General features: G+C 41.3%; 1 protein-coding gene across 1 annotated transcript in view; it reads right to left on the bottom strand.

The window, feature by feature from the left end:
* Positions 1-14,757, bottom strand: part of LOC109471813 (titin-like) — a 309,005-nt gene that overhangs the window by 280,859 nt on the left and 13,389 nt on the right. Inside the window, 19 exon segments of the mRNA XM_019771168.1 lie at positions 1,635-1,637; positions 2,745-2,895; positions 3,614-3,785; positions 4,282-4,415; positions 5,102-5,249; positions 5,722-5,876; positions 6,400-6,553; positions 7,199-7,345; positions 7,763-7,883; positions 8,356-8,521; positions 8,817-8,871; positions 8,873-8,914; positions 8,916-8,961; positions 9,372-9,531; positions 10,022-10,143; positions 10,987-11,167; positions 11,701-11,979; positions 12,485-12,617; positions 13,098-13,261. Coding sequence (XP_019626727.1) covers positions 1,635-1,637; positions 2,745-2,895; positions 3,614-3,785; positions 4,282-4,415; positions 5,102-5,249; positions 5,722-5,876; positions 6,400-6,553; positions 7,199-7,345; positions 7,763-7,883; positions 8,356-8,521; positions 8,817-8,871; positions 8,873-8,914; positions 8,916-8,961; positions 9,372-9,531; positions 10,022-10,143; positions 10,987-11,167; positions 11,701-11,979; positions 12,485-12,617; positions 13,098-13,261 — 2,533 coding nt within the window.

The following is a 14,757-nucleotide window of genomic DNA, read 5'->3' as shown; positions in this document are numbered from 1 at the left end:
GTTCTGTCAAAAATGAACTATCCCTGTGTTTTCTTCTATCCGCGTTAAATCCCACGAGTCACAATATTGGTAACAACACATTTTAGTAGCATGAATCTTTTAAAAAATATAATTATTTCCCTGCTGTTCACACACCCAGCAGGCATGCGGGAGAGCATCCGAGTTGGTTGTGTGGTACATCTTGTTGCCCCGGGTATGTCAGTGGGACAGGAGAGGACCTCTCCTTTTATCACGGATTTTTCCTTCCGGTATCTATCATACATGACGGCACCCTGCTCCAGCAGCAAGAACTTATCCACCAGCTTTCACAGAAAGGATAAAGGTCTGAGGGGCTCCTGGGTCCTGAAAGGGCCATAAAATCACCATACTTATATTTATCATTTCCATTTGTCTAATATTACTACATACTATACTGATGATACTGATTTCAGTTCCTTATACATATAGTAATTCAGAAAATGAAAGCTGAGTTAACAGGTTGAATATGGACAAGTTTTCCTTGTTAAAATCCTGTTAAGTCACCTTAGTCGTACGATACAGTGTGCATAGTCAAAATGGAACCTTTCTAGTGTTTTCTATCCCACAGCTTGAGATGGTTTTCTTTTGATCCACTGCCACATTTTGTCGTACTTGAAGAATACGTTAATGACAACTGATTATGTTCTGGTTTGCTTATAGTAAGTGATAAATAAGTGCATGCCAGGTTTAATCTATAATAGTAGTAGTAAGCTATACGATGCAAGGTACATAATTCTATTTATGACAAGATATATCATAACTCACATTATGCTGTCTCCTTTGACATGTCACTGACGGCACGCCCATGCGGCTCCACCGCTGTTCCTGGTCCATCATCAGTGATTTCAGGGGACTTACAACAACTGTTATGTGAAGCTGGCCAGGGAAAGGACTCTCCCCCGCCCAAAACTTCTTAGAGAAATCCTTACCTGGCTGTGTCCTTCTTGTGGACCACGTAGTTGAGAACGGGGCTTCCTCCATCGTCCTCTGGTGGCTCCCAGTTCAGGATGGCGTAACTGTTGGTGATCTCATCTATGTTCAGCTTGGTGGGCGGGCCGGGCTTGGCTGTGGGGTTAGAACAAGTAACAGTCAAACTTTGGGTACACTCTTCAATAGTCAAAGTATGTCCCATGTGCTTAATAAAGACAGTTTTTAACATCTGTATAACAGTTGTGTATATTTACCTAGCAAGGAGCTACCTTTTTCTTGTAAGTGTTCAGGACTTTTTTGACGACGTGTATGACAAAACAGCCCATTCTTGGACATTTCCAAATGCCTGTTTTTGTCTGTCTCCCTAACTTGAGTGATGAAGAATTATTTGTTTCATGTAAGTATTGAGCGTCCCTCCCACGATATTACTGCTTTTGTGAGTGGTGTGACATAAGAATCCGTCCCTTACTGCTAAGTACTAACTGACATTACATGATGTTACAGACTGTTTTTGTGAGTGGTATGAAGATGACGTATTTTTCCTTTTTTTCTGATTTTTCATCTTCATTCTATGATGTTATAGACTGTTTATGTCAGTGTTATGACATAAGAATCAGCCCCTTACCCAGCACATTGACGTTGATGGAGATGGACTTCTTGCCAGCCTTGTTAGACACGGTGATGACGTACTTCCCACGGTCCGAGCGCCGGGCATTCATCACTTCCAGACGTGCCTTTGGCGCGTCAACAGTCATGATCACCCTAGGGAAACACATTGAATTTTTAGACTGCTCCCTGTGTAAAGTTTTGGTTGCACAACATGATGACCTTAAGGAAACACATTGAACTTTATGATTGCTCCCTGTGTAAAATTTCGGTTACACGACATGATGACCTTAAAGAAACACATTGAACTTTATGATTGTTCCATGTCACATTTAGGTCAGACAACATGATTACGCTAAGGAAAACACACTGAACTTTAAAGTTGAAAATGAATCTTTCTGTGGGTCCAACATAGGCTAATAAATGCTAGATAGTTTAATCAATAAACAGAATACTACAAGCTGCAATGCTCGTATACAGCCACTGCCTCACCTCTCGCTAGCCTCCAGAACCCTGGCAGTCATGCCGATGGCGGGGGTAGAAGCACGGGAAGAGCGCGGACTAGAAGCGTAAAGCAGCCATTAAAGCGAGTTACAGCAAAGCACTAACACAGCAATGAATCATAACATTGGCATAAACATAAGAATCTCTAAAGCTGACCTAACAGAACACATACTATACACGTAGCCATCTCATTATTACACTAGAAAAACAGCAACTACAACAAAAAATAGCTTCTAACATCTCATTATCAGCATCAAGCTTTGTAGGTTCTACTATGAAATACTTGAAAGTGTATCATTCTTTTCCTTATGCTTTTGCAAAAACTTAGTAGCAACTGCTCTATTAAGTAGCAATGTTGGTATAATTGCACTCAAACAAAATCAAAATTGGGTCAAGTATCCCATAATAAGCATTAAGAGGGCACCAGCTTTGCAGAATTTGCTCTACTTTTAGATAACCCCCAATAGTTAGCACCCAGTATGTAGATCTGTGCCTAGTTAAAAGATCTAATAGCCCATTTCCCACCTTTCGCCGTCAGGGGGAGTGTTCTTGTCTGTGGCCCATCTCATAGTAAGCATTACAAGTGTACCAGCTTTTTCAAGAATTTCCTCTAGTATTACATAACCCCCAATAGTTAGCGCCCAGTACGTAGATCTGATTAAAGGATCTGATAGCCCATTTCCCACCTTCCTCCCTCAGTGAAGGCGTTCTCGTCTGCGGTCCAGGTGACCTGCAGGTCAGGCTTGCCCTTGATGCGGGCGCCGACGTCGATGGTTGTTCCCTCCTTCACCGTGATGTTGTCTCCCAGACGCAGGTCAATGTTACAGTCAGGTTGTTCTGAACAGGACAAAATTGGTCAGAGAATTGCTGTTGCATTCAAGAAATGCATACAAGAAAATACCTATAGCTAACAGAAATGTGTAACAGAAAGAATTGCCCATCAGAAAATTGCTGAAACACATTACAGCATCAGAATATGTTATTAAAATTTATCTTCCAGAAGCTTAAAAATACAAGTATAGAAAATCAGTCAGAAAACTTCTGATGCACAATATACCATCAGTTACTGTACATTTTATAGTTCAATCTTACAAAGACATAAAAGTATAGATTCTTAAATTGTTTCTTCTGATTCCACAAAGGCTTCTTGTTCTTTTGTACAATTAAAGACACTGACAAACTTACTGTTGTGTAACAAGTATAGAAACCGTTCCTTCCAGCCAGTTAGCTCCACTAACTTAATGGCTAGTGCTTGTTCTCCAAAGCATTCTTTTTACAATAAGAAACACTGCTGAACTTGTATTTACTACTGGCCCATTGTTCATTTCAAAATCAATGGCAAGGTCCATAGCAGTCTTGAGGCTGAAATGGCAGACTCATGGCAAGAGTGACTAACTATATCAATACACTACCAGATCAGATCCATGCAAACAATACATCTTCTGTACAATAGTAAGTTTTGGATACAGAACTCCTAGAGTATGCCAACACCTCATCACTTTTAAGTACAAGAGTAAGGATGAAGATGATTCAGGTGTGTAGATGAAGAACTTACCGATCTCGTCCTTGACCTGGACAGCCCGGGTGTTGTTGTACTTGCCGGTGCCGACCTTGTTCTGAGCGGCGACCTTGAACTCGTACTTGTCGTTCTCGATGAGACTGGTGACGATGAAGCCAAGGTCCTTCAGGACGTAGTCGTTGCACAAGTTCCAGTCATCAATGTCATCCTGAAAAAACACAAAACAGAGATGTCAACACTTAATCTTATTCCTATCCTAAGTTTCATGCTGCTCCAAGACACCTTCCACTAGTAAACATTACTACAAGAACTTTCAGCACCAAGGACAGGGCAAGTTTACAATTAGATGTTTTGCATTCACTTGTCTACAGTTTGCACTTCAACTAGCTGAAGGATTTGGTTAGTGTAATCTTGTAGTAACAAATGCCATCCTTTTGATGTTTCAGCACCAAGGACAGGGCTTCCTGCTGCCTAACCCATAACCAGTAGAAAATTGGTAGCCAGATGGCCACTATGTGGTGAAATTTCTTCCACTTTTCTGCTCTACACATACTGCCTTATCTCTATCTAAAGAAATGTACAGATACCATTATATTTTTGCCTATTTCTTGATACTTCCTTTGACTGCTTGTGTGATGTGAACAAGTAAGTATATTATTATACTACTATCAATGAATGTTCAGGTTTTGTTTGTTGATATTTACGTTGAGGTTTCGGCTCTCCACGATGTAGCCAGTGATGGGGGAGCCGCCGTCGTACTTGGGTCTCTTCCAGACCAGCTCCACTGTCTTCCTGGTCACTCGGGTGATGTCCAGGTGCTCAGGCATGTCTGGGGGAACTGGGGACAAACACAGGAATAAAGTCAGTACTTGACAATGCATGTGCATTGCATGGAGTGTGTGTTATACCAGCTCAGTAAACAAGAAGGTTCACAAAGATTCAGATGAATACTAAATTGAAAACACCTACGGTTCTTTTTCATTTTGTTCTCATTTTGTGTCATTAGCATATTTTCACTTGAAACTAAATCACGCAAATCTGCATATAGTAAGAACTGATCCAGTGACTTTAGAAGATAATTAGGACATTAAAATTTTCAAAAGAAAATGATGTTTTCAACCCAAACTTTGTAGGTTTGGTTGGGTTTGGGTTGTAGTTTGGCAGACTCCTGCAGTCTGAAATATGATGTAAAATTTCTCTGCTTAGCACTCAGCACATATGAGAAAGAGTGTGGGAAGGTCAAACACACAGCATTACCAGCGGACCAGCCCCCTGCTGTAGTGCATTGCACAACTGTGTGTCGCCCAAGGGCTACAGAAATGGACATGGGCACCAAAACCCTATGCTCTGACATGAGCTATGTTTGCTTACCAATAGGATCTGAGGCAGTAACAGGTCCGTCAGTTTCTATGAAGGGTCCGATGCCGTTATATATTACATACAAGACTATGGATGAGTCAATTTATACTACTTGTTCTAAAGTCTAAACATATATAAAGTTTGACATGAGCTATGTTTGCTTACCGATGGGATCTGAGGCAGTAACAGGTCCGTCTGTCTCAATGAAGGGTCCGATGCCATACTGGTTCTCAGCAGCCACACGGAACAGGTACTGGTAATCCTTCTCCAGCCTGGACACAACAATGTTTGTCCGGGCCACGTTGGAGCTCACCTGGGGGTGCAGGGTAAATATGTCAAGGTTTAAGTTGTCTTGTTGCACAATGTAGGTCCATTTTATGAGGCAATTAGTGTTAATGAAACTCGTTGGAACTTGTTTTCAGTATCCTGGGGGTTGAGAACCAAGAAAGATGCATGGAAAACTGGGCCTTACTGTAAAGAACTATCTTACATTGCCCTGTTAGACATTCACTACCTACATTGTACATATATGATGCAGTGTTTATGGAACTCATACATGTATAATGGATTCTGAAGGAGTTAACAGTAAGAAAGAAATGATTGGCCAAGTGATGTGAATAAAGAGAAAAGTACAGTTTGAGAAATATTGTCACAGGAAATGTCTATTGCTTTTACTTGTTTGAAAATTGTGAAAGTCAACAGGTCTGTTTAAAATTTCAATAGTTTAATCCTACAACGGAGACTCTAAAGAACTCAGTTGCCAAGAAAGATGGAGAATATCCCACCTTGTACCATCCCTTCTGTCCGACGATGCGTTTCTCTACGATGTAGTTGGAGATGTCGGAGCCTCCGTTGTCGTCAGGGATGCCCCAGCTCAGAGGCACAGCGTTCTCCAGAACACGGCCAACCTTAAACGGTGTGGTCGGCGGGCCTGGAGGACCTGCAGGGGGGGAATGGGAACGTGTTTAGAACAATGATTTTGTTCAGTGGGCTAGGAGGGCCTGCATGGGGGAAACGGGAACATGTTTAGAACAATGATTTTGTTCAGTGGGCTAGGAGGGCCTGCATGGGGGAAATGGGAATGCGTTTTTAAATGATTCCAGACACAACATGCACATTGTATAACTTTGACTTTCATTGAATTGCCACACCATTTACCTTGTGTACCACTTGACAAAGATTGCTGAAATGATTATTGCACGTCATGTATATGCAACATTTTCCTTCGTTTTCTATTGCATTGATCCATCAATTTGCTACTTTAAGAGAGAGCTACTTTAAGTATAAGAACAATATACAATAGTATAAAACTGTTTTTGGAGCATTTTTTGTTCAATCATTGGTTATTGATACATATTTGTCTAAATGATGACTGTGCAAAACAATGCAAAATTATAATAGAAATCAATGGCAAGATTTGATACTGCTGAGGGCTTGAAGAAGAACAAGTGAAAGTGACTTACCGACGACCTTGACCCTGATGTTGACGCTGACGTCGCCCAGCGGGTTCTGCAGGTGTAGTGTGTAGCGTCCTGCGTCTTTCTTCTCGCAGGGTGAGATCACCAGCGTGTGGGAGATCTCTGTGTTCTCTGTCTTCATACGCTCGTTAACAAGCGGCTGGGATTGGAAAAAACAGGGTTAAAACTTCACACTTCTTACTAAAATCTAGGAAAACTAAAGATGCAAGTAGTTTTAACTATCCATTTTCTGTCTTCCAGCTGCTTGTTGGGAGAATTTTTGTAGTCTTTTCTAGGTTTTGGTACAAAAAACATGGTTAAAACTTCTTACCAGAACGTAGAAAAGACCAAAAACTTATCCTAACAAGCAACCGGGATATGGACAAAACATGATAAAAACTTCATACCGGAACCTAGGAAAGACTACAAAGATTGTCCAAGCCATTGCATAATGTATGTGCACATTTTCTGTAACAGTTACTCTTGGTACATTATTGGTCAACAACTTTGACTTTACTGACACCAAGAAAATCACCATAATAGCTATTTTATTTGTCCTTAGTGCTGAAACCGTGGCTGTTATCAACTGTCTCCCTGCTGCCTAACCCCATAACCAGCACAAACATGCTGCCAAACAGCTACCTTAGCAGGCTAAAGGTTAATGGCCATGTCCCTAGTGCTGAAACTGTGGTTATGATTATTAACCTTCTTCCTGCTGCCTAATCTTCCTTCTTCCTAATCCCTTAACCAATACAAATCTGCTGCTAAACAGCTACCTCAGCAGACTGAAGGTTAAGTTTTGTACCTGTCCGTTGAAGCTCCACTCCATGCTGGGCCTGGGTTTGCCCTTGATGAAGACGGGGATGCGCAGAGGCGTCCCGACCTTCACAACCATCAGCTCCTTCACAGAGGCGTCCAGCTCGTAGTCGGGCATCTCTGTCGGGTCTCTCACCTGGAGCAAAGAACAAAAAACACACTAAGTCAGACCTATAGTGTATTTTCTACATTTGCTGTACCTACATGTACTCTAGTGATCATGAGCTATTGAATTTGATAGTTGCTTCTGAATCATTGTCTTTGGAACTACATTCAATTTTCAACTTTGTTGCCTGTTGGCGCAGCTAATATAAGTATTGTTACTTGAGTGCTGTGCCACTGTTTCTTTTATGTTGAATAAAAAAAAACTTTGCTGCCTTGTTTGCATGTTAAGACAATTGATGATAACTTAAGGATAAGTCAAGAAAACAGACATGAATGTATATCATTGGCAGTTGATAACCCTCCCCCTACTATCATCCAGGGTGACAGAAGGTTTTCAATTTTTTATAAGTTCAGTCTTCTACAAACGCTGATGAAGTTTCAGACTGACCTGAGTGATGCCCGGGGTCTCTGCGCTCTCTCCCTGGCCGGCCAGGTTCACGGCACTGACACGGAACACGTACTTGGTGTTCTCCGTCAGGTCACCCATCGTCAGCTCCTGTCCAACAATCCTGGGTGGAAAAAGAAACACGTAACTTTAGAACATGGAACGTTAGAACATGGAACACAGAACATTATCAGAACACAGAACTTTAAAAAATTGAACATTTAGAATACGGAACATTAGAACATGGAACTTTATAATATTTTGTGTGTTTACAAAAACTTAATGATTTGAGTGCAATATTTTCTGTGTTCATGGTATGGATAGGACCATCAATATTTATCAAATTTAGGTATTGGCACACAATATTGACATCACAATCATCCTTGATGTAAAAAATGTTGAATTTGTTTGAATGCCTTTCTTGCATTTTGGGTTAGCAATCATTTAAGCAAAATTGCAAGTCTTTAGTTCCAGAATCCAAGTTAGTTGTATCATTCAAAAAGTATGAAGGGAAGGCAGCATTTAGATTTCCATAGTCTTCAAGCGCTACTACAGACCATCATTTGTTAGATATGACATTTGTAGGGCCTACACACCTCTCAGTCTCGTGGCAGACGTCCCAGATATCAGAGTCAAACTGTCTGCGCTCCACCACGTAACCGATGATGCGGGATCCGCCATCGTCCTCTGGGGGCAGCCAGCGGAGGGATACGGAGCGCCGCGTCACATCCACAACCTTGGGCGTGGGCGGGCCTGGCAGTCCTGGAGAAGGAGAGAAAATAGTTCCATGAGTTAGTTAGATAATAATAAAATTGTTTTAAACTTTGAAAATTTATTTTCAAGCTCAAACTCACAGACATTATGTGTGAATTTTGTTGACTTTACAATTTAAGATTCGTTACACATTAAAAGTTACATAATCACCCATACATGTTAAAATTTGCACAGAAATTTATACTAAGTCTTTTAAAACTTGTAGGTTTCAACTTGACTTATGGAAACAAAATAGGACTATCACAATGAAATCATCATCAGGTATCATATGTAAGGAACTCACTGATTGGTGTAGCAGGTGCCCTGGGCACACTGGGGAAGCTTGGCGGACCAATCCCCAGCCCTGTTCTCAGCTGCCACACGGAACTCGTACTGTGTTCCCCTCCACCAGTCCTGTCACCTTGTGGTGCATGTCTTCAATGGCAAGTCTGTGGTGAGAAATAGTTACAGCAATGTTAACACAAGGTCCATGTATAAGTCTAGGTGCACAAAACTGTGCCGCACACTATTTGGACTTGTTAGGACTTCAATCATATTACCTGTATACGTTTTTATCCTTTTTTTTTCTAAAATCTACAAACATAAACATTACCCTGGGTTTGTCTGTGAAAGTTAGACATCCAAGTAATAAGATACACCAAAAAACCCTAGGTTGTGACTTCAACACTCCTGGCTAATCACTGGTTTATAGCAACTGCAAAGTACTAGCTACATGTACATGTAGAATTCCTGATGGTGGAAGGTATACAATGTACTTCTCTCATGATCTCAATGAAAAGTGGCCAACAGGCTGCCATGAGTATTTCGTGAAGAACAAAGAACAAACAAAGTTCCTGACCTGTTGATCTGCATCCACCGAGCTCCGGTGGGCTCCTTACGCTCCAGCCAGTAGCCGGTAACGGGCGCGCCGCCGTCGTCCTTTGGCTTCTGCCAGACGATGTTCAGCCAGTTCCGACCGGATGCCGTGATTTCTGGTGCTTCTGGTGGTCCAGGTGGGCCTGGGGGGAACAGGGAACAACAACCATTACTTCAACTGTTAATCTTGTATTGTACTGATACTATAATAATTCTAGAGTGAAGTACAGAGACATTTTCTGTGCAGAGAAAGCTGTTACTTTGTAGTTGCAGTCTTGCACTTACAACCACAGCAGTGGACTAGAATGTTCAGATTCCTCTGGACACTTTTGCATTAGAAAGACGTAAAGACATGTTGCAAACTGCATATCTAAATCTTCCCAAACAAAACAAGGCAAGAGAGTCAAGAGATAAGATCTTCAGTTCAAACATGTGGGCTTTCTAACATATCTGAGACTTTAGGATGTACAATACATGTAATGCAGTGATATACAATCATTAAGATACAATATACAGCCAGGTAAATTGTGTCCCACATACATTTGTATGCTTCAAACTGATGCTTTATCTTACTTATTTGCATACTCGGGACAACTTAAATGAAGCCGTTAACACATTTGAGGTAAATCCTACCATATGGGCTCCTGGCCAGGGTAGGTTTGGACTCGGCTGGTGGGCCGACTCCGATGTTGTTCTCTGCCCTGACACGGAACACATACTCCACACCTTCCAGCAGCTTGTGGGCTACAATCACCCTACAGGGGGGAAACACATATCCATTGGCTTATTTTTCTGGCATTTGGTCATGAAAACAAAATAAATAGAATAGTTTCTTCACATCATAATATGTAAAAAGATACAAGTCAAAACAATGTACTAATCAAGACAAAAAACTTTCATTCACATGTTTGTGGAGGATTTTTGTAACTGATTTACACACCATTACTCATCTTGTTTTTGCTACTTTTTCCTCCATTTTGTATTTCCTATTTTATTGCCCTTTTTGTGGTCATTACAAAGGCATTGTTTTTATAGTTTTATAGAGGGCTTTTGCAAGCATGCTTGCTCTTTGTCCAATCCTCTTTTGCTAAATGTGAATAAAAATTGGAGTGAGGATAGGGGCAAGTGGTGGGCTACCATCAAGCCTCAGTACTGCTGTGCAAGCACATCTAACCCTTGGAAGACAGGGAACAACAGATGCTAAACCAGATAGAAAGTGAGTGAGTGAGTGAGCAAGTAAGGTAAAGCCTTACATTTTCTTGGGGTCGATGCTAGCGGACACCTGTGTCCAGGTGACCAAGTACATCATTGTATAACCTTCACATGGTCTAGCCTAACAAACCACTGCTCTGTTTATTCTTACTCATACACAAAAGGTAATGCCTGGAAAGGCACCCATAGAGGTAAGAGGATGAACTGAACTTACATTTTCTTGGGGTCGATGCTAGCAGACACCTGAGTCCAGGTGACCATGTACATCATGTTTAACCTTCACATGGTCTAGCCTAACAAACCACTGCTCTGTTTATTCTTACTCATACACAAAAGGTAATGCCTGGAGAGGCACCCATAGAGGTAAGAGGATGAACTGAACTTACATTTTCTTAGGGTCGATGCTAGCGGACACCTGAGTCCAGGTGACCATGTGCACGTCGCGCCGGTCCACCACGTAGTTGGTGATGGGGCTGCCGCCATCTTGGTACGGCTTGCTCCACGTCACCGTCATCTCGTTCGCGAACACACGGCTGATCTTTACGTCGTTAGGCTCGCCAGGAACATCTGGGAGTTATAGGAAAATATGGTTAGAGATTTTGTGTTAACGGTCTTAGGGATTCACACTACATCTTGAGATCAACAAATTGTAAGATTTCTTATGCATGTTTCTAAACTAAAAGTGTTGCCAAATGTTTGAATGTCATACATGTGTAATATACATAATGGGGGATTTACATTTTGTATATGTGGGTACTTCAAGACAGAAATCAATGTGATATGCACAATTCACTAATGTAACATACACATCTATCACATTCTTTACCAGGAGTTCTATCACTGGATTCAGCTATGCAATAATTCAAGTAGTACTACATATTGGCATGTGACAGCCCATGCAAAGTATGGGACAACTCAACACAAATATCATGGCATCTTGACTGGGTAACTTTAAAACCAGAGATCAATGTATTGGTTTGGTGATGGATATTGGATGCATGTTAAAAACCAAACTTTGGTGTTTCCCAAAAACAAAAACACGGATTGCTGTGAAAAAAGTTTTGTGAACAAGTGTAGTTATTTTCAAAGACATTACTCACCCAGGATGGTGACCTTGATCTGTTTGCTGGCCGTGCCGACCTTGTTCTTGGCGGTAACCTGATACACTCCCTGGTCGATCTTCCTCATGCACTTCCTGATGTCCAGGTTGGAGGAGGACGCGTCGTTCACCAGGCTGACGCGGTCCACGGCCATGAGAGGCTTCCCGCCGCGCTCCCAGCTGATGGCGGGGACGGGCTTGCCGGTGATGCCGGCCGCGATGTTGATGGTCTCTCCTGCACGGACTGTCATCTCCTCCTGAAGTCTGACGCCAGGGGGAACTGGGGAAAAGAAAAGAAAGGATCCCATTTTCATGTGTCACCTGAATAAAGGTTCTGGGAAGGAGTGAAAATGACTTATCATTCTTGTCAATAGAAAACTGTCCCTAGCACGTGGGTGATATCCATGTCCTTGGTGCTGAAGTGGCCTTCCATCCCTGTTCTTTGGAACTGCAATCTATATTTCAATGATCCATAGCAGTAGCATCTAAGAACTAAGGCTATACTTGAGCTCGACAGGCACTTGACACTTGTTTTAGTAGTTACAGCAACTGTAACTGTCAGCCAAAGGGAAAAGAAAGCATGGACATCCAAATCTAACATGCAGACCACCTGAAGGATGCAGAAACCCTGAAATAAAACCATCCAGAGTGGAAAGAGCCTGTTGTTGCCCAGTGTGCCACTAAGTAAGTAAATGTTGAAGTGAGAGTCCTACTAAGTTTGTAATTGGTCTCCACTGTTACAACAGCAGTAACAGTAGCAACAGTAACAATAGTTCGAGACTTACTGAGTTTCTCCCTGGTCTCCACGGGTGGAGTCTGTGCGTACGGCCCAGCGCCGACGGCGTTCACGGCGCAGGCACGGAACGTGTACGCCTCGCCCTCCGACAGCTCCAGGAAGTTGTAGAACAGTTGGGTGACCTTGAGAGTGGGGAGGGGGGCATGACAATTAGATACTCTGATCTAAATATTACAAATGTTAAATCACCTTGGGGGAACTCTTCAGGAAGTTGTAGAATAGTTAGGTGACCTTGAAAGTGGGGAGGGGGACATGGCAATTAGATTCTTTGATCTAAACATTATGAATATTACTCGATGAACCTCAAGGACTATTCTGTAATATCATGCAATCATTAAACCTAAAAATTGTCAATGTTACCACAATTATGCATGACACATTTTGCCCATAATTATTCTATGATGACCAAGTTTTAGATATATCAATGGTATATGAATAAAATTCAGTTCAGTTGAACTTCACAGATAATCATCTGTTATTTGCAATTTTCATCAGTAACAGACCATTGCCTTTTAAAATAGATACCACCCATACTATCCCAATCTCTGGAAAGAAAGAAAAATGTCTCGCAGAACACTTTCAAATTTTTCCCAATTTCTGACCTTGGATTCGACCTTCTCGAAGCTGCTGCTGCCTGGTGCCTTCATCTCCACGACATAGTGGGTGACCTTTGACCCACCGTCGTGTTTGGGAGGCTCCCAGGTGATGCCGACAGAATGCTTGGTCACGTCGGTCACGGTCAGGTTCTCTGGTGGGCCAGGAGGATCTGGACAGGGTCACAAGAAATATATTACATGTAAATGTTAAAAAAAGCTAATAAATATTCTAAGCTTCATGTAACAACAAAGAAATTACAGTGGTGTACATCGTTTGATGTACACCAGCTATCTGATACACAAAAAGTAGGTCTTATTACATTAATACTTAAGCAAGACCCCACGGGACAGGAAAAAGACCCTTCGTATCTCAAAAATTGGCGTCCCATTACCTTACTTAACTGTGATACGCGTGTTTTGTCCAATTGTCTCGCTCTTCGCATGAAAAATATTATTCCAAAGTTAATATCACATGATCAAACAGGTTTCCTGCAGGGGCGTAGTATTTGTGACAACATACGCAGATTATTAGAGATAATAAAATATTATGACAAAAATGATTTGCCCGGTTTAATTTTCATTGCTGACTTTGAGAAGGCCTTTGACACCGTTAAACTGGACTTTATCTTTAAAACACTGAGGTATTTTGGCTTTGGGGATTCCTTTATTAGCTGGGTAAAAATTCTTTACAAAGATATCTCTAGTAAAATTATTAACTGTGGTTATATTTCTAAGTCCTTTTCCCTGTCCCGTGGGGTCCGACAAGGATGCCCCCTTTCTCCATATCTTTTTATTTTAGGGGTAGAAATACTCGCTGTTAAAATTCGTAGCAATATCGAAATAAAGGGTTTAAATACTTTTGGAATTGAATCTAAAATTTCGCAATATGCCGACGACTCGAATTTTCCACTTGCTCCCGAACTCGGCTCTTTATACGCTTTAGTTACGGATCTAGAAAATTTTTCCTTATTATCAGGACTATGCCCACATTTTGATAAATGTAAAATATTAAGAATTGGTACTCTAAAAAGAACAAACTTTTACTTACCTTGCCCCTTACAAATACAATGGACGGATGGCCCTGTTAATATTTTAGGAATTCACATCCCAGAACTTTTATCTAATATAGTAGATTATAACTTTGACAAGAAATTGGCAAGAATAGACAAGATATTAATGCCGTGGAAATCTAAGTCTTTAACTCTCATGGGTAAAATCGTTTTAATCAATACATTAATTGTCCCACAATTTATCTATTTACTAACTTCTCTCCCGTCTCCCCCCTCTACGTTTTTTGACCTATATGAAAAAAGATATTTAAATTTCTATGGGGGAGGGACCGGAGCGGGTGAAAAGGAAAACATTGTATGCTACTTATGAACAGGGGGGGCTAAAACTTAGGAACTTACGGGCTGTGGATTTGACACTAAAAGGTTCTTGGTTGCCAAAATTGTATCTAAATAAAAAATGGTTTTGCTCTAAATCAATATTTTTATCTAGTTCTATTTTTCGTACGAATGTATTTCCTTTTTCCCAACTAAAGTATGTGGATTTTAACTCTTTAATGGGGAAAAAGTCACCTCTTAGTTCTTTTTTCATGCATGTAATACAGGCTTGGTTAAAGTTCCAGCTCCGGCCGCCAGAGGGAGCAGTAGAAATAAAACAA

This window comes from Branchiostoma belcheri, unplaced genomic scaffold (assembly GCF_001625305.1).
Source record: "Branchiostoma belcheri isolate BF01 breed outbred unplaced genomic scaffold, Haploidv18h27 scaffold26, whole genome shotgun sequence".
In the NCBI taxonomy this organism is placed as follows: Eukaryota; Metazoa; Chordata; class Leptocardii; order Amphioxiformes; family Branchiostomatidae; genus Branchiostoma; species Branchiostoma belcheri.
The sequence above is the reverse complement of the archived record's forward strand: the minus strand, read 5'-3'. Positions and strand labels throughout refer to the sequence as shown.